The sequence below is a fragment of the Sciurus vulgaris genome (genome assembly GCF_902686455.1).
Source record: "Sciurus vulgaris genome assembly, chromosome: 5".
NCBI lineage: Eukaryota > Metazoa > Chordata > Mammalia > Rodentia > Sciuridae > Sciurus > Sciurus vulgaris.
In genome coordinates, this window is record NC_136465.1 from 48,579,106 (window position 1) to 48,603,612 (window position 24,507).

Genomic DNA, 24,507 nt, shown 5'->3' on the forward strand with positions numbered 1-24,507 from the left:
TGGTGCTGGGGATTGAACCCAGTGCTACCTACCACTGAGTTACATCCCTAGTCCAGGGTCAGTGTTTAGAATGACATTCATTTCATTCAAAAACTTTTTTTGCATAAAAAAGGCATTTCTTTCCTGAAGGAACTTATATTCAAATCAGTTTCTGCAGGGGTGAATTTTCTCCTTGCTGCTCAACCCAGATAACTTCCAAAGGTCACCTGCTGGAGAAGCCTTCCAGTCCGACCATGACATAGGCCTTCCTTTGCAATGCAGGTGCGAGTCCCGCCAGGTGACGACTTTCCTCACTTCCTATCCCACTGGGGCTATGCAGTCATGTGCAAAGTTGTCCTTCTCAGTGAGAGTCAGCAGAGAAGCAACTTCTCTGTGTTAGTTGTGCTGGATTCAAAGTTCAGTAAACCTGGGATCTATTTAAAAAAACTCACCAGTTGGGGAAAAGAGCCTTGGGAGGGAACAATGTATGTGATAAATAACGTACTTCTAATTGTCAACTCTGGTACCCGCTTCTCTGTGTGACCTGCTCAGCAAGTTTAACTCAGTTTTCTGACTTAAAAAAAAAAAAAAAAAAAAAAAAATGAGGGCCAAATGGATGACATATGCTCAATCTGTGCTCTCTCCAACAGGAAGGGACAGCAGTGGCATTGACTGTCAGCTCTGTGAGGGGCACTTCACAGGGGCCACACTTCCTGTTACACTACCCTTGGAAATTTTGCCAAATGGTTTCAGCTTTTTCACTGCCAGAGGCAAGTTTGATTTCAGGATACCCAATGGTCTTACCTTCCTTTTCAGAAATCTTGTGACAAGGCCCACCTGGTCTGAGTGGGCCCTTTTTCCTTGTCCCCAATTTCTTAGCACCTCAGGTCAGGGCTTGTCTGGTCTTGGTCCTTCCCCAGAGGCTATGTCTCTCTAAGAAGCAGTCACATTCTTTTCCCGCTCCATACCTCTGTCTGCCCTTTTTAAAAAAAAGCAGCAGGAACAGAGCCTGTCTGGCCCCCTGAAGGCCTGCTCATGCGGCCTGTTAGAGGCCCCAGGGCAGGACTTACAAGGCTATGGCAGAACTTCTGCTAAAAGCCCTTGAAAGGAAGATCAGGGAAACCGAGCTTCCAAACCTATCATAAATCCATAACTTTGATTTATAATTATAATGGCTCACCAAAAAGAGAATCCTATTTAGAGACCGAGCCAATGTCAGGGACAGGAAGTAGCTCCGACTTAGAGTTCTGGCCTAGTATGTCTGAGGCCCTGGGTTCCACCTCCAGCCCCAAGAGATAGACAGTGTTTCAGACTCAGAGTTTTAAAACGGACTGAGTCTTCACCCTCAGGGACTCAGTTCCCAGAGAGATGAAAGCTGCCAACCCCCATATCTCAAACTTAAGAACCAAACATAAAATAGCTACTCCTGAACTGAGAAAATTAAAAGTAAAAACAAATAACTAAACTCTAGGAATATCACTGCTTAACCATTTCTTTGTATTTTTATTGATTTTTTTTTTTTTTTTTAATTTCTGCCCAAATAACCCACAATGAACTGAGAAACCACAATTACAATTCACAGACTGTGGCATGAAAAACATCACACACTCCATCAGGAATCACATCAAACCCTTTCCTCTTTATTCATTCAAAAGAAAGTCCAATGCACAAGTATCAAATATGAACACTGTCATTTTTTTTTTTTTCTTAGAAGGGGAAAAACATTTATTCTGGCAGCACTTTTACAATTCCAGGAAGTGGCTCTGATACCACAAGTTGCAGGAATAGAAACCATAACAAACTTGGAGGGCATTTCTTTGAGAGGCAAGGGACTCCGTGGTTGGAAAAAAATTCTTCTTGTGCTTAGTGAATTGCCTGTCAGCCTCACTGGCCGCTGAGTCTTCCTGGGTGTTGAAAGAGAAAACGGAATTTCCTACATAGACATTGTGGAAAACTCCTGTAGAGCAGAGTGTTTTCTGTATCTCCAACCCTCCCCGCCAGGCTGAAGCAAGTTCTCACGCTTTTCTGGAGCTTCTTGTGGTCACATGACCCTCATCATGTGAACCTTTTGGCCAAAACACACGTGGCAGCAAGGTTTCCTCTTCCACTGCTTCTCTAGGGTTTAGATGATAGCACAAAACATGACTTGTCAAAAAAGAGCGGATATTAAGAACATGGGCATTTATGTTCATGAAAATAGCAAACACTTTGAGGGTATGTCACCTGAAGGGGCATTATTTCCATTTACATGGCCCTATGGGGAGTTGGCCCAAAGTCATACACTTGGGAGTCTCTTTCAAAGGACTGGTCAAAGTTGATTGATTAGACAGCGTAAGAACTGTCTCATGCCAATTAAAAAAACTTATTGCCCAAGAATTCAATGGTCCATAGAGCGATTAAATGTTACCATTCAGTTTACACACACACACACACACACACACACGAGAACTGTGACAAAAGGATTAACCAGATTAGTCTTGTGACAGTGTTCTAAAAGGAAAATGAGATCTCAAACTTGAAGTGTCATATTCAAGTATTTTAAAAAAATGTAAAAACAGTGTGATCCCACTTGATTTTAAGATGATTAGGAAATCATAACCAGGGCTTCTGGAGTCAGTGAAGTTAACTCCTGGGGCACAAAATATTTTACAAAAATTGATTTGTGATGTCTTGAAATGCAGCCACTTGTTCACTCTTTCTTTTAAACATATGTGAAGACCTCAAATGCTGTGGCATTTCAAGAGTCAATACTTCATCAACAAAGTGAAAGAGTAACACCAGCTGACTCGCTCTTCTGTCTGACACTGGTGTGAAACGGTTTTGCACATTTTCTATCAACACTCGGAGGAGGCAGATGTAAACAGAGTCCTTTACATTCTTCAAAGAATGTGTTACTACTGCAGCATATGCTGTTTGGCCCCAATTAGGAGGAGACTAGAGAGCAATTTGTTGGGTTTGCTTTTTAAGTTTTACCTCCCAGAGATTTCAAAACAAGGGTTTTACTAGTTCTTGGCAGTAGATTGTCCTACTACAAGAGGCTCTGTATGAATAGCTAATGTGGGTTTATGCTCCCCAATGAGGAAGCGCATTACCCCAAGGTCCCACAGCCAGATGTGGAGGGCTCACAAAGTGCTCTGCTAAATTCTGGACCTGTTCTAGAAAGGAGAGGTTATGATTAGCAGAGCCCCTTGCATGTTCAAAACAGACTCCCGATGATCTGAAGCTACACTGACTGAGGTTTTCCATGGACTCTCTGTTCCATTAAGAGCACCCCATCTCCGCCTGGACAATAATGATATGTGGGCAGAGAAGAGGAATGCTTCTGCCACCATGCCCAGTGACTTACAGGCAGGGACCTAGAATAAAGATGGGAAGGGACACTGCCTGAAATGCATATGGAAGGATCCTGCTGATAAGTGGCGATCTGTGAAGCAACACTAGATCCGTGGGCTAACGGATACATAGACATCATCTTTTTTCTTTTCTTTTTTAAATCTGAGGAGGTAAAGAATAAAGAAAGAACAAAAAAGTCTTACACTAAAATAAGAAATCAGCCCCATCTTGGCACAGTCCTCATGCAAAATATTGCACCCAGTGTTAACTAACGCTAGAAGCTTCAAACTGTATAAATTTAAATGTATTTGCATATTATAAAAATAAAGATAAACATATACATATTTTACACTAGTTACGGAACAGCAATGAATGTCAGTCGATCCCTCTTTCACATTGAACAGAACTGAAACCCGAGTGCTCTAAATACTGCCACTATACTGTAACTATGGCTTATATGTGCACGGAAAACAAAATCCCTGAGAAGCCATTCAAAAAAAAATTTTTTTTTTCTTTTCTTCAAGTAGCGCTCTCCTTGGAGGATCACGGTTCTGAGGTTCCGGTTGTGAAACATTAGCTCCATGCTCTCTCCGTCCTTCCCCCGCCCCCTCCCCACCTCTGCGGTGGTCCTCTGGAAGCACCCTGAGCGTGTCTTCGCTCCAGTGCTCAGCACGTGCCTGCAAGTGCGGAGGGTTCCCCAGGTGAGTTCTGGTGCTCTATTTTCTCCATGGAAATCCCACAGCCACAAGTCATTGGTTTCTGTGCTTTTCACCAACGTTCTTCCTAGACAAGAGAGGAAAGTACGGAAATGAGGACAGGCAACCGAGAATGATAATCCGAATGATAAGAAACCAGAGTGACGATACAGATCCATTTTCTGCATGGGTTTTCATTTCTACTCCTATAACTCTCATAAACATGTACATGTCAGGCCACTGACGTCCTCAGGAAGGGAAGTTGTTTTAAGCAGTAAATCAGTCAAGTATTTCTGTCTGTGACATTAGTCTCACATCAGCCATAAAGAGGGAATAATGCTAACTGGCTATAACACTTATGCTATTGTAAATTTATAGAATAACTAGATTTCTAATTTACAACCCAAACTCTAAACACAAAACTGTCTCAATAAACACATGCACGCCTCTGTACACATTACACCACGCTCCGCGAGTGGAAATGTATACCAATAAGTGAGAATGGATGCCTATCTGGTCTAAAAAGCATGATTTTAGGTAGTGTTATAAGCAAGGCTGTTGACTCAGGTCTAGAGTTTGATAAGTATGCAGTGAAGAATCTGCTGCATCTCAGTTGACTAGACACGGCGGCATTCAAGTCAAACCAAATAGTTACAGGAAAGGGACATCAAATATCCCTATCCTTTATTTCAGTTTTCCTACAATGACACAGGACAACATGTTTTAAAAGCATTTAAGCACCATTTAATAAGCCATACAAAGACAAGGAAAGAAAAGGAAAAAGGGGTACGATCTGTGATCCCCACCCCCATCTCTATTCATGCTTCCTGAGTTTAGACTCTGACAATTCAGTATCCACCTAAGACATCCTTCCATCCCATGTAAGAATCAGCTTGATCAAGCTTAATAAAAGCAACCTCACCCAAAGTAAGCTTCTTCCATTGTCTAGTTCCACGCCGGGAGCGGTGCTTTTCACTGTAGCTCATTATTTGATTAATTCTCACCACCTGACTATCTCACCTGACTATCTTCCTGGAGGGAGGTAAAACCCCTAGTGCGGGCAGAGCCAGGCCTTAAATCGGGGCCATGTGACTCCAAAGCCCGCTTGATGAATACAAGACAGGTGGGTTCTGTGGGACACAGGATAGTCACAATCCTGTGTCACTCGACTATAAAGAAGGCCTATTCATACAGTAAACTCCCAGTACAGAAGGTTTTGAAACTCTCTCAAATTCAAGCAATAATATTATTGATCGAACTGTAAAGAGGATGGGAGTATGAAAATATGTATCTCAACCAGGCGGTTCGTTTTGGTGCTATGAGTTTGGGGTTCAAGTGGGAGATGGGCTACATAAAATTTTTTTTTTTTTTTTTTCACTGAAATCTAATGAACCTTTGAAAATGCAGCCAGTTGGGTCTGGCTGGCTGCTCCCTTGAGCCACACCTAAGACTGAGAATTGCAAGAACTCCTAATCAAGGGCCCCTGAGAGGGAATATCCCATTGTTTACCAGTTTCAGCAGTTTTCCACATCATTACCAATTTTCACTTTTGAGTTCTCAGGGGAAAAGAGCCATTGAATCTATTTCTCAATAAACTCATCCTTCAAGATCCACCTCAAATATGACTTCCTGGAACTTTCTCTGAAAGTGGAGTTCTTTCTTCTGAGTACATCCCAGATTCCATACACATACTTATCATGGTAGGCATCTTAGTTTAATAGCAATTCAACAGTCACAAGTTTGCTTATTTCTTTGATTCTCATTCTAGAATGTTGATTCCTTTTTTTTTTGAGGAGGGTGGAAAGAAAGTAAGAAGATGATATTTTGTTTGTTATTTCCACAATCCCACAGTGCTAGGGACTCAAACCTGGGCCTCCAGCATGCGAGGCAGGCACTCTACGAGATAGGCTATATGGCCTGCGCTTGATTCTCATTCTATAAAAGAGTCTTGAGGGCAGGATCTGATTTGGTTATTTCTGCATCCTTAAAGATTTGCAGGAAAAAATAACTGATTAGAGTTAGAAGCCTTCCCAGAGATGAAAGGTGCTAAGGTCCCACAGGGGGTGCTATGGTTGATGTCCTCCATAGTAAGGTAGCATCTCTGGGTCAGTAGTGTCTGGGTTCTGTGGGGCCTTGTGGGACATACCCAGGATTTTGTACTTGAACCTGTAATCACCAGGAAGACATCCAAGGCTTTAGGGAGAGATGTGATGGCGGTTGAAGTTAAAAGATAATACTGAAGGACAAAATGATTACAATGTAGCACGGCAGTTGATACTCCATCACATGGACCTTGATAGAAGCAGGGGGGCTGGAGGAAAGCACAGGGTGCAAGAGAAAGTTACAAGGCCACGTTCATGCATGTCAAGGCACACTGCTAAGAGGGGACAACTGGTCTTGGTGACAGACCATGCATGGGGAATAGAGGAGAGAAAGGCATTGAGTCTGACAAATTCTTGGTTGGGAAGATGGTTGCAAAGCTCTGCCCCTACCTGAGAGAAAACAGAGACAGACGAAGATCTTTGGGGGAGATAGACAATTAATTCAGTCCTCCACCTGTGCATCCTGTAGGACATTCAGGGGAGTTGCCAAGTGGGACATGGGAGACTGAGGTGTGGAGCTGAAGGGAGAGCTCAGCCTGGGGGTTCCTGGGTTAGAAAACCTGACACTCATTCCCAGGATGCAACAAAGAAATTTTGACTCAAAGTACTTAAACACTGAAGCTGAAAATGAAGCCATAACATTTTATATTAATCATGTCTTTTATTTTCTATGTTCTGATGCTTTGATATCTGGGGTTTTGCTGACCCTGGAGGGACTTGCCCTCCCAGAGGTAGCCAGGTCCTAAAAAGATTAAACAACTCACTGTCCATGTACCTTCCACATACAAACCAACCTGTCCAGAGCCCAGACCCCAGCCACCTCCTTCATTTGCCCTCATACTGAGTCTCCATCCACCTGTCCTAATCACCCCAGGGCCAAATGCCAGACATCCAGGGACAGCCTTTTTTTTTTCTTCACCCAAGAACATTGGAATAATTTAAATGAGCCAATCCCAAGCTTCCTTTCACTTCCTTGCTTGCTCCTTCCCATGGAAACCACAATAAAAGCTTTGCCCATGGTTCCTCCCTCTTTCTCTGCTTCATGATCAACCCCAGTACGTGCTTCCCTAGGTAGCCCCCACCACCGCAGTGTGGCATGCCCCCATCTCCTGGGAAGGGTGGATATTAAAACATCTTTTCCATGGCAGTCATCTGCTGATCTGATGGTTTACTGTAGTTTACATCTTCTATGAATGTACTATATTCTTAAATACAAGTGAGAGCCTCCAGCACCATGACAACTGCCCCAAAGCAGATCGCAGACACAGCGGTGCATTCAGAAAATGGCTTTGCCTTGGACTCTGCGCTCTCTGTCTTGTGTGATTTACATGGTTGCTGGCAGGATCCAATGAGTCTGGGGTTTTTGCTCTGAGGAGTTTATACAGATATTGTTGGCTTGTGACTACAATAAGAAAGAAATGAAAGCTCTCATTTCCTCTTTATTCCATGAAGATGGGATTGGTGTATTGAGGTTTACTGCAGGTACCTTATAAACAGATCTTTGTGCAATGAACCTTGACCTGTGCCTGCCTGGTGGTAGAGAAGAAGGGAAGTCAATATCCTTTCCTACCTATCCAGCACAGTATGTTTACCCTCCTTGAGCAGGCACTTCAATTAGTAAGCTGCTGAGTAAGTTGGTGGGCAGATTTTTGTCACAGCATCTACATCCACAGAGGAATTTTGTTTTTATTTTTTACTTTTACATGCTATCAATATATATTCCTAGTAGAAATGATCCTAGCTAAATAACTAGTATAATAAGTTAGTAAACTCACTATACTAAATGCTTTACCTGCAATGGCCTGTACATATGAAACAACCTCATGAGATAAGTACTTCTAATATCTGCATTTTACAGATATTTAGAGTCATAGCACCAAAAAATAGTAAAGATCCAAATTTGGGAAATATAAAACTTTGAGAAAAGAAATAGAAACACTGTTTTTAAAAAGCTATATGCTGTGTTAACCAACCTCGACTTTTCCTGATGTTATATTCTGGTATAACGATAGAATATATTTTTTTTGTATGTGTGGTACTGGGAAACAAACCCACGGCCTTATGTATGCTATACAAGTGCTCTACCTCTGAGCTATATCACCTGCCCTTTAATTTTATTTTGAGACATGGTCTCACTAAGTTGCCCAGGCTGATCTTGAACTTGTGATCCTCCTGCCTCAGGTGTGGGCCAGTGTGCCCAGCATAGTGTAAATGTTTAAAAATTCTTTTTTTTTTTTTTTTTTTTTTTTTTTTACCTAGTATGTATCTAAGATTACTGATATATGAAATATTATAGTAAATTAAATGAAAGAATTAAGCAGCTTCCTATTCCTAATTCCCAAATGTGAGTGCATTCTGGACAAGTAGAAGATTAGCTACCCTAGGATGGCCTGCTCTGTGGAATCTCTTCATCCCCAACCCCCCTCACCCCATAAGCTCTCCAGGTCTTCAGGAGGGCCTTACCTATTCAACACACTCTCTGCACTTCCCCCAGACTTACCCTTAAAACTTGGTGCTCCTAAAGTCACAGATTTGGTACAGTAAAAATGATGGCATAAGGGAAAGAAGCACTATCTTTTCCACTTAATTTTCCAAGAAAGTATGAAGGTACCTAAGCAGAGAGGGGAGAAATTCCAGTATCAATGTGGCTGATGGGAGACTAAAGGATTAAAGAAACACAATTTCTCCTAGCCTGTAAGAACAGTCAGGCGATGAGTGGTCACTCCTTGCATAGGACAAAACAAACCAATGCAAAACAATGTGACCACTCCAAGGGCCACATCCACATTTGGCCTTTTCCTCTGAAACACCAGACCATCCCCATCATCCATGCCTTAAAATTCTGTGACCACTGAAAACTTCTCCATTGTGATAAAACCAAATTCATCTTGTGCCATTGTTTTTAAAAATATGTATCAAGCCCATACTAACTAATCCTAGGGCACTGAGACATATTTTGCCTCTTTATCTGATGAGAATAAAGACCACAGAGTCTTCATTCTACTTTTTATAAAAGCTTATTTCAGTTGATCTTAAATATCCTTATGTCAATACAAAGTCATTGCAAAAATTCCTGTGCAAAGTAATTAGTGGACTTTTGAGAATACTTAGAAGCAGCAAGTCACTGGACTGTTGCTTGAGTGAAAATTCTACTGTACGTAGGCATGAATCCAAGTTTTTAAAAAGGGATTTTGAAATGCAGTATATATATCAGCCTTGCCCTCTATTGTTATGAGTACTTTCTAGAAAAGGAGAAAGCTTAGCCCAACAATTTTCAAACCCGCCCATTTTTGCTAATTCTTTAACACAGGATCTGCCAAAATCAGAATTAACTGCTTTCTTCACTCTGCAAACTCCTGCCACTCCCCAGATGATGGAAAACACAGACATGGTGCCACCAGAAGAGAAAGGTCAACTGTCAGGAAATGAAAATGATACATTCCCACTTCCTGTATGTTCAAGGGTCAGTCCATTAAGAAACCGCATGGAAGAATGTGAGTTGGATTCCAGTCTGCCTTAAGGTAAAATGTTTTCACTGGCTAACCTGTTCAGTTCTGTCTTTTGCACAGAAATCAGCAGTTCAATTTGGCTATCAGGCAGTTTATCACACAGTGTACCGTTTAATTGGTGGAGCAGCACATTACTCTGAACTTCTTTGGAAAGAAAAAGAGAGACATCCTGCAGAATACCTACAAATGACGTATCACTGGCAAGTTGCCATTTACGCAAAGAATCTCATGTTCCCTGTGAGCTAGAATATTAAATATCTCAACCTGGATGGAAACAGGCATTCACAAATAAAAATGTAAAAAGATTGAGAGTACAGTTGGTCCTCCCTATTCTTGATTTCTACATCCTCAGATTCAATCAACTGCAGGTTGAAAATATTTTGGGGGGTCGGGGAGAGGGACTGCATGTGTATGGAATTTGCCTTCATCATTATCCCCTAAACTATACCTTTTAGCAACTATCTATACAGCATTTGCATCATAAGTAATCTAGGAATGATTTATAGTATATAGGAGATACATATAGTATAGTCATATGCAGGTATGCATAGTATTATGGTTTTTTTTAAGAAGGGACTTGAGCATCTACAGATTCTTGTGTCCATGGGGGTGGGGGTGGAGTCCTGGAAACAATCCTCGAATGGATACCACAGGGTGAACACTTACTTTTGCCTCTTCTAGCTCCTAATGTCCAAGACTCAGCATCCCCTGAATATCTAGGGGTCAACTGGGCCACCACCAAGAAGCCCTGAAGGAGGGTCATCTCCCTCCATGCAGATCCATCCACCTTTCCTTCATCCAGAAAACAAGGGGTCTGCAGTGGGGGTGCAATTTGATTCCTTACCATGGGAACTGAACCATGCCTGGGATAACATGTTTTTCTGAGAACTTCTTTAAAACTTAGAAAACTGTTTAATTCTAACACACAAGGGAGCAAAACCACTCTGGAAAGTCACACTAAAACGATTTATTGACTGCATGGGACACGAGGTGTTGTACTAGACCCAAGTGATAGCAATTAGCACAAGGCATCTTTCTGATGAAGACGGACTGTGAAGAATGATGCACTGCACAACTGTAAGTACACTGATAATCACTAAATGGGTGAGTTTTATGGTATGTAAATTATGCAACAGTACAGCTTGAATAAATGAATCTCATGCAAATTGTGTCCTTGAGGAAGTTGGCATTTCTTGTAGCAATGCAGGCGAATTTGCTACAGGATGCAATGTTCATCTCCTGTCAAATGCAGATATCCTTAAAAATCAAGATATCTAAAGTATGGAAATAACTCATGTTTCTATATAATCATCAGCAAAGAGGACAAAAAGTCACTTAGTTGTCATTTCTTCCTGGAGGGCCAGGTGTGGGAAGGGAAGCATTTCATTCCATTCCTGAGACCTCTTCTCAACAGAATGCTGGTGGAGACCTGAGTCACCAACCATGGAGACAAGCCACAGGAATAAATCGTATTTAAAAAAAAAAAAAAAAAATCACGGACGACTCCTGATTCTGCACCTCTCCTCATGAGGGAATATAATACCTAGAAAAAATTTTAAGTGAGAAACAGAAAAGCTTGGGATTCATAAAGAAGGACCATGGTAGAGCACTTGTCTAGCATACATGAGACCCTGGGTTCAATCCCAGTACTGCAAATAAACAAAACCAAAAACTCATACAGAGCTGGGCGAGGTGGCTCACACCCGTAATCCCAGTGGCTTGGGAGGCTGAGGCAGGAGGAGAGTGAGTTCAAAGCCAAGCCTGTTAAGCAACTCACTGAGACCCTGTCTCTAAATAAAATACAAAATAGGGCTCAGGACGTAGCTCAGTAGTCAAGGGTCCCTGGGTTCAATCACCAGTAACAAAAACAAAAATAAAACAAAACCCAAATCATAAGGAGGTCCAAATAATAGTCATGGATGTTCTTTTTCTTTATAAACTGTACTGTACCATTATTTTACATTTGGTCAGAGGCAGGGTAGTTCAATGACAAGTGTCTGATCTAATCTATAAATGAGAGGAGTCGACTCAATTGAGAAAGGTTTGAACTGTCTTTTTTAAAACCACCAAAAGATCTAGCCTGACAACCTGAGTAGGGTGGTTATCTTGCTGCCTGGGACTGTTCTGATTGGTGCTTGTCGTCCCAGTATGATTATCAACAGTCCTCCTGTCACTTTCCATCCTTTCTTGATGTGAACAACAAATAACAGTTTCACCCTACCTGAGAGTGGAAGGCACTGAGAGAGGCTGATAGTAATGCAGCATCTATCAGTTCTGTCTTGGTGCTACCAACTGGATATGGACAAGAAAAAGGTCCAACAGACAAAGGCAAGGCCTCACCAGCCAGGAGCCCACCTTAGAGGTGCAGAAGGGATCTGAGAGACCAGAATATCCAGCACACACAAATGAATCAATTGAGAGACGTCTATGTTTTTAAGGCTCATGCCTGGTCCTTTTTTCTCCAGAAATTCCGATGCCTGATGAGGAAAGCCCCATCTTGCCATCTACATTCATTTAGTGAGATGAGAGAAAATAAAAGGTCACTTTTTAGTGATCAACAACCTCAGTCTCCCAATTTCTCATGCCTGCCAGACTCCAAGTCTCAGACGTGGCACTACGTCACATTGACTTAATGACCACCTCTTCTGACAGCTATCCTCATCGATCCCCCCCAGATCTTCCACATTAATACACTGTTATCCAGGTATGTTTTAGACCTTCTACTAGACCATCCACTGGGCCAGGCTGCCTCCATGTATGCTTTTGTGTGTGTGTGTGTGTGTGTGTGTGTGTGAGTGTGTGTGTGTGTGGTGCTGGGGATCAGACCCAGGGCCTTGTATATGCAAGGCAGGCACTCTACCAACTGAGCTATCTCCCCAGCCCCCATGTATGCTATTGTGTTCATGGATGGGCTGTGGATGCTTAAAGGATGTGGGGTGTAAAATGGGATGGCATAAGCAGAGGCTTCAAATCTTAAGCGTACATTCAAGTACATGGTCACGAAAGGTACATTTTCTCCTTGTCTCCACGCTAGAAAATAAGTCCTGTCAGAGAAGTGAAATGTTCCAGCTTAAAGAAAACTCCTTCATTTAGAGTTGAGAATTATATTGCAAAGCTGCCATCCGTTTTATGAGACACTGTGTTTTTTTTTTTTTAACCTTTTCAAAATAGAGCTATTCAGATTGCTAGGTTAAAAGTGGTTCGATCCCTAATGGTGCTCCCTCCAGCAAGGCTGCCTTTTTCTGATTGCCTGAGATTTTAAAGCTGCCAGTTCATTTAGGTTCAATAAGCTGTCAGAGGGAAAGGCTGATAACATTTTTTTTTTTCAGGTTGGTGTAAATGTGGTCTTTCTGTGGCAGTACAAGAAGCCCACGGGAAAACACTGATAACGCTGGCTGGGGGCCAGTATGGATATTATAACTCCTACCCCTACTTTGCCTATTAAATGGCATGCATCTACAGCAAAACAATAGATTAATGTCTCTCTTGGGAAATTTATGCCAATGGAAAGTGTATTGAATAACTGTTTCCCTTTATTCCATACCTGCTGGTTCTAAAATACCCCCACATCATGGCCCTAGATGAATCTGAAAAAAAAAGGAGGGAACTAATAGATACAAATTCAAAAAAAAAATTCAAAAAACATAAATAAAATTTCTGCATTGTTGATATGTTCAAGATGGGGGATAATAGGACCTTGCTAAGCAATCCTACTTTAATATTTAGGAAGCATGACCAGATTTCAGTACGTTAGGGTCACATCAGTGATGAAATAAACTAGGCACGTGTTAGATAAAACAGCATGATGAATACAGTATTAGATTAGAGTTTCCCTTGGCATTCATTGATATTTTCCAGCAAAGATTAGGATTAGGGATGTTCTGTCTTATGAGTTGCCCCATTTGGTGAAAAGGGGGCTCCCACCTACACAGCAGCTGCTAATGTGTGACAATGCCACTGGAGAGTCTGAAACCAAAGTTCCTAAAAGAGCTGCCACTTTGAGGACAAGGCATGCATGGTTCCTACCACGCAGAGCTCTGGCATGTGGCTGAACAGGAAATTTCCCAAGATGATGAACAGTCACAATTCTCAAGAGCAAAATTTCCAGCTTCCCTATAAAAACAGCAACAACAACAAAACTTAACATATGATAATATGTTAATTCTAAGTGGCCAACCAGGCACAAAAATTAAAGTTTGCTGCATGCATAGGAGTCATGTTGCTGATATCACCCAGATAATGAGATGTGACCCAAGAAGATCTGTGGCTGCTTTTTCAAGGTATGAGATACATGGGCATTTCATCTCAGCTAAAAGTGGCTTTTTTGGTTCCTAGTACTACAAAAATAAATATGTAAGTTAAAAACCCAAACAGACAGGGTGGGTACCATCTAGAGTACCAAGCTCACATTCTACTCAATAATTAGTGTGCATACATGCATTCTGTCTTTAAGTTCTTTTTGGGAGAAGGTGGTGGCAAGTTGCATGGTCCTTGATTTTCAGGGATGGACTAGAAATGTTGAGCCCTGCAGCAAAAAAAGAATCTCTTACAGATTTTCAGCAGGCTTTTCTTACTTAATGGTTCCTCACTGTTCTCTAAAGTGAAAACCACTTAATTCTGCAATGACAGAGTTAAGAACTCACTTGGGATACTTTTGGGGTTCAGGCAGAACCTAACAACCTCTCGACAAAGTTCTGCATAAATGATGTGGGGGGGGGAATGTTCTTTTGGTTACATATGCTTATAAATATACAAAAAATTAAGCATTTCATTTTACTTATATATATTTATATGTATTTTATATATTTATATATATTTGGGGGGGCACTGGGGATTTAACCCAGGGTGCTTTACTACTGAGCAATATCTCTGGTCCTTTTTAATTTTAATTTTGAGACAGGGTCTCACTGAGTTGCTGAGGCTGGCCTCAAACTTGCAATTCTCCTGTTTCAGCCTCCAGAGTCCCTGGGATTACAGCATGTGACATGGTGCCTGGCTAAACTGGGCATTTTAAATGAGTAAACTGTGTAGTTTGTTTGCGATAGCTCAATGAAGTTGTTAAAAGATGCTTTAACTTTATCAGTGAAAGTAAAAAAAATAGCAAAAAGAGAAAAATAACAGTTTACATTTTGCTACATAAGCCATGGTGTTGACATCATTCAGAAGAATCACATCTTTCTGCAGGGACTTTTGAGGATTTGTGCAGATGCAATTTAACTTGGCTTTTGGTTATCACATCTACAGAGCCAGGATTAGGAGTGGGAAGCGGGGGCCAGAGGGGCTTTCTAAACTCACTTAGAACAGGGGCTGATCACAGTTGGCGTAGGTGGGTAAACCAAGGCAACATTCACTCGCTCGCTGCCGTTCTTGGGGCAAATGATTTCTGCCACTCCTTCTGGTCTGGGCTGGCTCAGCAACTCCCCTGCAGAAGAAGAGGAAAATGTATTAAGAAGGGATGCCTACAGAGAAAGGAACACAATGTCTGAGGTGGAAAGGGAAGGAGAAGGGCAGGTAGCGCGGAAGCCAGTCTACGGACAATGGAGGCGGAGAACAAAGGTGCTCCCAGAACAGCAGGACTGGCTGGGCTCCCGTCCTCACTGTCTGAATTGTCATCTGTATCACCATGGAAAAGGTGCCCTGTTATGGAAGGAAGGCTCCTCCCCTGGACAAAGACAGCATCTGCCACTATCCTGCTCACCTTCCTTTTCACAGACCAACTCAGAGATCTTTATGAGCCGGGCTCCCTAGAGCCCAGCGAGGCAGCACTGCCAAGGAAGGCGTTCATAATTAGGATTTTGGGCAGATGGGGTTGGGGCAGAAGGTAGCAGCCTTTCAACAAAGCCCTGCATGCAGATGATCTGGACTAGCAGGCGACTCAAGGTATTAACAAGGTAAAGGGCCCCAAAGCAGCCCAGTCCCCTCCTGGCAAGAGCATTTCCAGGCCAGGTCTGTGTGCTACGCTCAAAGCACCAACGCTGCACTATCTTATGACTAATGGGACCTAGTAAAAACAGATGATTAACTTAATGGATTGCCACAGTGCCTAAAGGAAATCAGATACTGCATGCCCCGGATATGATCTCTCTCCAACTAGATCATCAGTTCCCTAAAGGCAGTGCTGGACTTCCACTTCCATTCCTTAGTTTCCTCCTGCTGGTCCACCCTGCCTCCTTCTCTTCTTGGAGCCAGCACAGAGTGCTCCGTCTTCTCAGTTTTCAATAAGCAGCTTTGGCAATGATGATGGCAATTTTTGCCTGAAATTTCCTAGTCAAACCAGGAAAGTCAGTAAACCAGACCAGGGACACAAAAGGTGTGCCCACGGGGGTGAGACATGACTGAAAGTCACACTTCATCTTTATTGTAGTCATGGCTTTTCTTGCTCATGTGAAACTCTAGAGATCCGGAGGACAAGCTATGATAAAAACAAACAAACAAAAAAAAAAAAAACAAAAAAAAAACCCACTTGTTCAAAATACTGTATTTCTAAGCACCTGTTAGCTGTGCACAAAGCACATGTTCCATGTGCCAGCACTGCACTTAGAGCTTTAAGTAGACATAGCATTTAATTCATACAACGTCTGGTGAAGGTTTGTCCTCAGTTTAATGCTCAGGAGGTTGTGTGACATACAACAGGAAATAACAAGTGGCAGACTGAAGACATAAACTCGGTCCCATCTCTTGGGCCCCTCCCGTTGGCTACCAGCCTCCAGATTCTCCCCCAACCAGGGATTGCTTGTTCGTGTCAGAATGTCTTTCCTGAAGGAGTAATCTAAAAATCACTATTTTTAAAAAAATGAACTAACGCTTTAACATATTTATGCTTTCAGGAAAGGCACTAGTTTCTGGACTGGAACATTTTTACATGACTTTGCACAATATTCAGTACCACAAACTTACCATAAACACCAAACTACCACTAAAATGCATTTAGCATCATCGGCTTGTCTCGAGGGTGTCAGAACTGCACTCTGACAGTTAGGAAAAGATTCCAAAATATAAAAAGCACAGTGACGAACGTAAACATTAAACACCATCAAAGTAATAAGGTGAATTCAAGTAACAGCATGTGAGAACTAGACTGAAACCTGGAAGTCCTCCAGTCCAAACCACTTGGTAAATCAGAAATCTCTGAGTTTTAACAGATATGCTCCAAGTCCCCTAAGAGCTGTGCATCTTTAAACCAACCTCCCAAACATACCCAGGGCCAGGACCACATGAGAGGCTGTCTCGAGCACCCCGGCTGGACTGCCCTCACCTGCCTCCTCTTCTGTTAGTTTCGAGTTCTACTTTTGGTTCTAAGATTGTCCCCAAGGCCTGAATAGGCTGGGCTTCTTTTGGGTTTCCCCTCAAAACTCTGTTGGTCAGAATTTCACACAGGCCTCAACTCCATCTGCTTTTGGCTTCCTGGGTTCCCTAGATAACACTGTGGATGCTAAGTCCCTGTCCCCGACGCCCCTCCCAGGCAACAGTCCAGCACAGCTGGCTTCTTTGCTGAGCAAGTTGCAGCTTTTGGTGAGCCTAAGTTTGGTTTGCCAGAAAATTGGAAATAATTTGCAGAAGACTATTAAGCCTTAGTTACCAATTTCTTTGAAACCAATACTGTTACTGTCCTTCCTTAAAAAGCCAGGTAACTGGTTTTGTTTGAATTCTACTCCTAGCAGTGTGGTCAGTTGTGGTGTTATACTTTGGATGTGGTTTGTACCCCAAGGGTCTATGTATTAGAGACACAGTACCTTGTGTGGAAGTGCTGAGAGGTGGCAGATCCTTTAAGAGGTGGGGCCTTGAGGGAGATCCTTAGGTCAACTGCACACATGTCCTCAGATGAGACTGAGGGACTCCTCTCTCTCTGACTTCCTGTTTTTTGGTATAATTTCTCTTCCCACAAATGCTCCTATCATTGCCATCTGCCATGAGGTGATGCAGCTAAAATCCTTGCCAGAGTCTGCAGCATGCTATTTGAACTTTCAGCCTCTAAAACTTGAGAGCTAAATAAACCTTTTTTTTTTTTTTTTTGGTTACAAAAAGTTAGCCTGTTTCAGGTATTTCCTTATAGTAATGAAAGGGGGTCTTATACACATGGGAACAGAGCATGAAGGTAGAAGGTAGAGAAGTTTCACATATAAAAAATTCACTTGATGCTAACGAATACTGAGCAATAAGCAGAACAGTTCATAATTTCAAGTGCACTTATATAGTCCAACAACGTACTACATATGTGTATATATGTCACAAAAATCTCAGTGTTATAATTATAATGCACTAATAAAAGTTAATATACACAAAGAACAATTTTTTTTAAAAAAGGAAAAAAAACATGCATAGTTCCTATACTACAAACATAAGAACAATAGCTCTTTCCTCTCAAACCTGTCTCTAAAATGATGAGAGGTTTGTAATGTGTATATTATCAAGAAAACTGTAAAGCTGATCATCCTCAAATTTAGCACAAACTTGATCTTCAAAATAAAGTACATTCTTGAGCTGAGGAACAACTGAGACCTTCCTGTGTGTGTGGAACTGTAGAAGATGCAGGGGACACAGATGTAAGGCATGGATTCTGACAGGAAGGACCTCAGGATCTATAGGGAGAAGATGTACAAAGCACTCAATCCTGCATGACAAGTGCCCTTAGGGAATTCCTATGAGATGTTAGAGAATGATGAGAAGGTGAGGTCAATGCTGATTTGCAGGAATGTGAAAGAGCTCAACAAGTGTGGAATATTTAGCCAAAAGACCCACTGCTATGATCTGGATGAATGTTGTCCCAAGGTCCACAGGTACAGGCATGGTGCTTAGGGTGGTGGTATTAGAGGTGCTGTGGATGTTTAAGAGGTAAGGCCTTTTGGAAGCTCCTTAGATCATTGGAAGCATGCAATGGGATTGTGGGACCCCAGTCTTTTCCTCTGTTTCCCACCTTGATATGTGAATACTGGCTCCAACATGTGCTCTTGCCATGACATTCTGCTCTTGCTAGAGGTTCAGACCAGAGGGTTGCCTGACCTTGGACTTGAACTTCCAGAACCATGAACTCAAATAAATCTCTCTATCAAGTAGTAATGCAAAGCTGTTTAATGCAATCAGTAAAATTCATTATTAGAATGGAGAAAAGAATGTGTGCAGATGTGATAAATATCAAGCTGAAAACACAAATGAATTAACCCAGGGAGAAAAAATGATGGCCACAGTAGCTTGATATCATATATGTATCATCTCAACCCTCATGACAATACTATAAGGCAGGGACAGTTATTATCAGACACATTATGCAAAATACTAAAAAACTTATTTTACTGACAATTCAAACCATAATACTGAATGTTGAAATATCTTTTTAGTGTAAATCAAAAAGTCACTTGTGGGTTGGGGATGTAGTTCAGTGGTAGAGTATTTGCCTAGCAGGAATGAGGCCCTAGGTTTGATTCCCAGTCCTACAAAAAAGGAAAAAAAAAAAAAAAAGTCACTTGCTGATCTAGAATAAAGACTCAACATATAAATCTCTCAAAGCAATGAAAGCTGCCTAGAACAATTTAAAAATAATTTATACATATAAAATTTGGGGGAACATAATCATTCGGTCCATAGCAAGGAGAAATTGAGTGAATGAATCAAAGAATCAGGTCTAGCCAGGAGACAGAAACCACAAAGTAAGGTTTAACATAAATAATCATTTGCTGTTTACAGGGAATTAACTACCAAGAGGGAACAGAAGAGAACTCTAAAAAAACATCCTAAGGCTAAAGAAGGATATCCAAGGAAGGAAATTTTGGAAGTGAGGAGACCCCCACCACCACACCAAAGGCCGAGATTTAAACCTTGCTGGACTGAATATGGTTCAGACCTTCTCTCCCCCCACCTCAGGTGAAGTTTCTTGGGTTGCTCCAGGCCAGATTAGCCAGAGTTAGTTGACCGAAGCCAGCAGGCAGGGGACTGGCCTCTGAGTGCCAAGAAATTCAACTGCCTTTGGAGTTGGGAAAGCAGGTTGAGAGGAGGACATGTTGCTGAACCCCCTGGGAATCCTGATGGGGCACTGGCTAGAGTCCCTGGAGAGCTAAACCCCCCAGGCTGTTGCTGAATTCATGAGGAAGACAACAGGAAAGATCACCCTCAACTCCCCCCTCCCCCCTGAAAATGCCCATGAGAGTTGTCACCGAATTGGTCAGGAAATTGGCTGAGATGCCCATTATTTCAATAGGACTTTTCCTGCTGAACCACTAGTAAGTCAGCTGGGGTGGTCACAGATGTTTCCCAGCATTTGGCCATCTCTACTCTCAGGAGGTACACTCTGCAGGGAGGTATTCTTTGTGGGCACAGGATTTGTTTTTGTCTCGGTTAGTTCCTCTTAAAAATTAGTCAAACTGATAGGGTCAGTTAATAACTAGACACATCCTAGGGCATAAATTCCTAACACAGCTGCAAAAATTTAAACCATTTTGAAAACTGTGAGCCTCTTCTAGACCAGTGTTTTCATTTTCACCATATAGCCTTGCAATGCTTCAAAATGTAGGAATACTCTGAGTTCTAGGCAATTTCATAATATAAGAAATTGTCATCTCTAGCCATTTGTTGAATTCACGAGTCAAGTTTTGATTATGAATAATGAGATTTTTTTAAAAGAAAAAAAATATCAGAAATGCCCTCCTGTGCCTTAAAGCTTCAGGGGCAAATTGTAAAGTCTTATTAGTACAGACCAAGGAAATGAGGTGAGTTGAGGGGTTTTGGAGATGCCCTTCATCTAAGGGTGCATTTCTGCTGATCCTCAGTGAGGTTTCAAGGCCTGGTCATCAGGCAGCACTAACCCAACTAAATTCAACATTTCAACTTCTTCCTAACCCTCTCCAAAGTGATGACAGAAGTGACAGTTACAGGCAGAAGGAAAAACAAGGATCACAATCTTTATTACTTCCATGACTCACACAATGACCCTACTCTGTGAAGTGCTCGGATTCTCCTGATAAATAATGCAATGGAAGCCAAGCAGGGTCCACACTCAGAGTACAAATGACTGACACTGTTCATCATTCTTTCCTGTGGTAGGATCTGCAGGCCTACCCAGTACATGCATTCAGGGTTTGAGAGAAAGATATTTTATCATGAGGTGGGCCTACTTCTGAAGCCCAGGTTAATGGGTCCCCAACACACTTGCCTGAATGAAAAAAAGAGTGGAAGAATAGAGCAGTTGATAAGGTCCCCAACCACTGGGCCACACAGCCATCCCCGAATCTCCTTTGAGAAGCAGCAGTGAGCACTGGGGTAGCAGCCCAAGCAAGCCAGAGCATGAGCATGCTGCCTGCCACGATGGCAGACCTGAGGTGCAGCGAGGGACTACAGTCCATCAGCAAGAAAGTGGATGTGGGGAAGACCTGAATGGAAGTTCAGACTCAAGGCTTAACCAAGAGCAGTCATATTTTTCCAAAACCTGATTAGCAAAAATTTTAATCAATAGCCCTTAATACTTTTTCAAACCCTGATTAGCATAAATTTGGACCAATAGCATTGACCCAAGTGCTATATAAACCCCTAGACTAGCACACTCAAGTAGCAACCCCTATTGGGTCCCCTCTCACCTAAAAGGCATTGTTTCTATTTATACTTGAGTAATTCTATTCTTATGCTCACTCATCCTTGTCTGTAGATGTCATTCTTTGAATTCACAAGACAAGAACCCAGAAAAAAAAATTCGCAATGAGCTACTGGGGTCTACTGAAACACTGTAAGGCACAGCCCACAATTAAGAGTTACAATACATTCCTAGGCTGCAGAGGCCTGCAGCTTACCCCACCCAACAGAGGCCGAGAAACTCTGGTTTCACAGTCCAAGTTTTGAGGTCGGATGGATTTGCCAATGTGTCTTTGCACTGAGACTTGACAATTTCTGAAACACCATCCTACGACAGAACATTGTGAACAGTGCCTGCTCACTAATTCAGTGTTCAGGGAAGATCAGTAACCGAATGCTTACCTTTCAGGTGCTGCCTAGATAACAGAAATTACCCTATTACTTAGAACATCCAAAATGATTTTCTCTTATAGTGAAAAAAGTAGAAAATCTATTTTCCATTTTTGATGAAGATAAAAAAATAGAAGATGAAGATAAAAAATAAAGTCACTCATAATTCTACCACCATTATTAACACATTGTTTTATATAGGTTCTTATAAGTATATACATAGTGAAATTTTACTGCATTCATGATTTTGCCTCATTTGTCCCGTTATAATGTGAATGCTTTGAGTAAATATTATTGTAATATAGATATTCTGAGAAAATATTCTTTAAGATCTATAGAGAAAAAAAAAAAAAAAAAAGTTGTGGCTTTGAACCTTGGCATCTCTTCCACAGCATTTGGCAAAAGGTCAGTCAAGGAAAACCCAGGGGGAAAAAGTGCTAGCAAAATTTCTTTTTCAAATTTCCAATTGAATTTAGCTCCCTTTCTCACATTAGAAGCTCAATTTCCCCTTTCATAAATCTCGTTTTTTTTTTTTTTGTTTGTTTGTTTTGTTTTGTCGTTGTGTTGTTCTTTGATTCACACATACACAATCCTTGGTAGCTTTCTTCCCTATGCTTTCCTGTGCTTGACCATTGGAAATTTCTTTTCCTCCAGCACTCCTGTTTCTAGTATCTGAACTACAATGACAGCCCATCTCCTCTGCCTCTGGTCTGCTCATCCTCCCAGAAGCTCACCAGCTGTGATGCCTCAGGTCTCAGCATCTCCAGAGTTTGTGGGTTGAGGCCCGGATAGAAAATTCTGGAGGACTCTAGAGCATGAGGCTCTAAGAGACACAAAATAAATATTCCTGGGGGCCAGAATTAACATCCTGAATGGCAGGTGAACCTGACTCTCCTGGCACTTAATAATGACCACGGAGGGTACAGGAAGCTGAGTTGCCTACTAGGAAGGGCTTTGCTTTTGGCTCAAAAATAGCAAACAATAGCAAAGTCAAAGATATTTTATATCAGAGTTCCTTAAACTTGCTTTTCTCATCAGTCCAGATTAGCTCAGATATGATACAGATTGCAATAATTGGTAGTGTACACGAACAACAGTTCCTTTCTTTAGATTCTGTATGAGATTTCATCAGAGGATCTAAAAGTGAGCTGCCCCCTATTCTAGAAAGAAAGAACCAGGGGGAACCACTTGAAGTTTAAATGAGGGGGTTTTGATGAGAAAGCATTTGCACGGATGGCAAACAACACTTCATAAACTCACTGTTCACAAGAATTGGCTGGTCCCAAAAGGATTCAACAAATTTATGCAAGTGAAAAAAACAGCATGACATAATGTGTGAAGCTGAAAGCTTTGGAGACTGAAGGTACGGAGGACAGGGAAGGCTCCACACTGTTCTCTTAATAACAACAGCATAAGGCGAACTGCTCTCCACACACACAGGATTCATGACTAGAGTTGACTGGCCAGCTGCTGGTTCTGTTCCCTGCTATTCCACAGTGGCCCTACACATTGGCACGTCCTTGAGAAAATGGGCAGGAGGACTTAAACCATCCTCTTCTCCCTGACCCTTCAAAGGCCTGACACAGTCTGACCCCAGCTGAAGCTGCCTGGGGGAGAGGGCCAGAGGGCCATGCCTCTTCCCGCCACGCACCCATTCCCATGGGGCTCCCCTCAGATGTGTGCGCCTGCCACTTGGCTCCGTTTTCATGGCTAAGGGTTTATATAAATACAAATCCACCCAAGAAAGGAAAACTATTTCCCTTTTTCCTGCTCTGGATAAAGTTCCAGCAGACTTGGCTGAGGATTAGACAAGCTTCACAGATCAAAGTGTGTTGAGAGGCTGGGGAGCAAGAGAAGCCCAGCCCAAACCAACTCAGCCCTCCCCTCTCTCCAATGCAAGGCAGGATCATAAAAACCTGCTCTGCTGGGCTGAAGCGCTTTCAAAAGGTGACTCTTTATTTGGATAGCCTGTCACCCACTTCTTACTGGGAAATGGTTCCAGTCAGAGAAGCTAATGCAGACAGCACAGCAGCATCAGATGAAAACATTCTCTTTCCAGCACCAGGAGGAAGCTTAAGTACCTGAAATTGGAAACACAGGCCCAGAGGCCTTGTCACAATCAAACTGGCTTTGCGGTACTAAGGAAGTCAGGGGAAGTCTTTGAGAAGATGATGATCACACACCATTCATTTGTTTCTTGACTCCTAACAAGGAGGAAGACAAATTTCTGCAAATTCCCTTTTCCCTGAGTTATGGAAAGAGGAAGAGGAGTGGGACTTGGGGCTGGAAGAGCTGAGAGTTCCCTGAAGGGGCTAGGAGACATGAAAAACCCAGACTTGAAGTCAGACCCACAGTCTTAAGGTGAGAAAGACCCTTGCACGGTTCCTCGTCCTTCTGCACAGGAATATCTCCCACCGCATAAATAAGCAGGGCAGAGAAGAATCCCAGATGGGACGTGCTTCCCAGGCCCAGCTGTCACTCACTGAAGATCCAGATTGGAACTCAGGCCATTTTAAACACATGGCATCCATGATGACCTCAAAAGCATAAATTGCATGAAATCACTGAAACCCAGCACTCCTTAGCCTCACCAACATCTGAAAACTTGTAATCGTGAACAAGAACAAATTCTTTATCTTTCAATTATACCTCAACCAGTGAACATCTGTAATGGGTATCCAAGCAGAAGCCTAAACACAGACAAAGAAAAGAACATACTCATGAAAGCATTCAAGACAGGAAGAGAATGTGGGATGACCAAAGGGGATGGGCTTCATCAGAGACCAGGCAGGGCTGTGGGGGAGCCACCTCTGTCTGGCGAGGGCTCTCTGCTTCTTTTGCTGTATCCCCACAGGTGGAAGGGGGCGACGGAGCTGGCATCAGCTTCTTTTATCAGGGCACCAATCCCACTCATGAGGGCAGAGCCCTGGTGACATCACCATT

The 24,507-nt window shown here is 42.3% G+C and overlaps 1 protein-coding gene across 1 annotated transcript in view; it reads right to left on the bottom strand.

Moving 5' to 3' along the window:
• Positions 1-1,462: 1,462 nt before the first annotated feature.
• MFHAS1 (multifunctional ROCO family signaling regulator 1) overlaps positions 1,463-24,507 on the bottom strand; it is a 93,446-nt gene continuing 70,401 nt past the window's right edge. The window contains 2 exon segments of the mRNA XM_079139073.1: positions 1,463-4,095; positions 14,914-15,040. Of these exon segments, the coding sequence (XP_078995199.1) occupies positions 4,062-4,095; positions 14,914-15,040 (161 nt within the window). The 3' untranslated portion in view covers positions 1,463-4,061.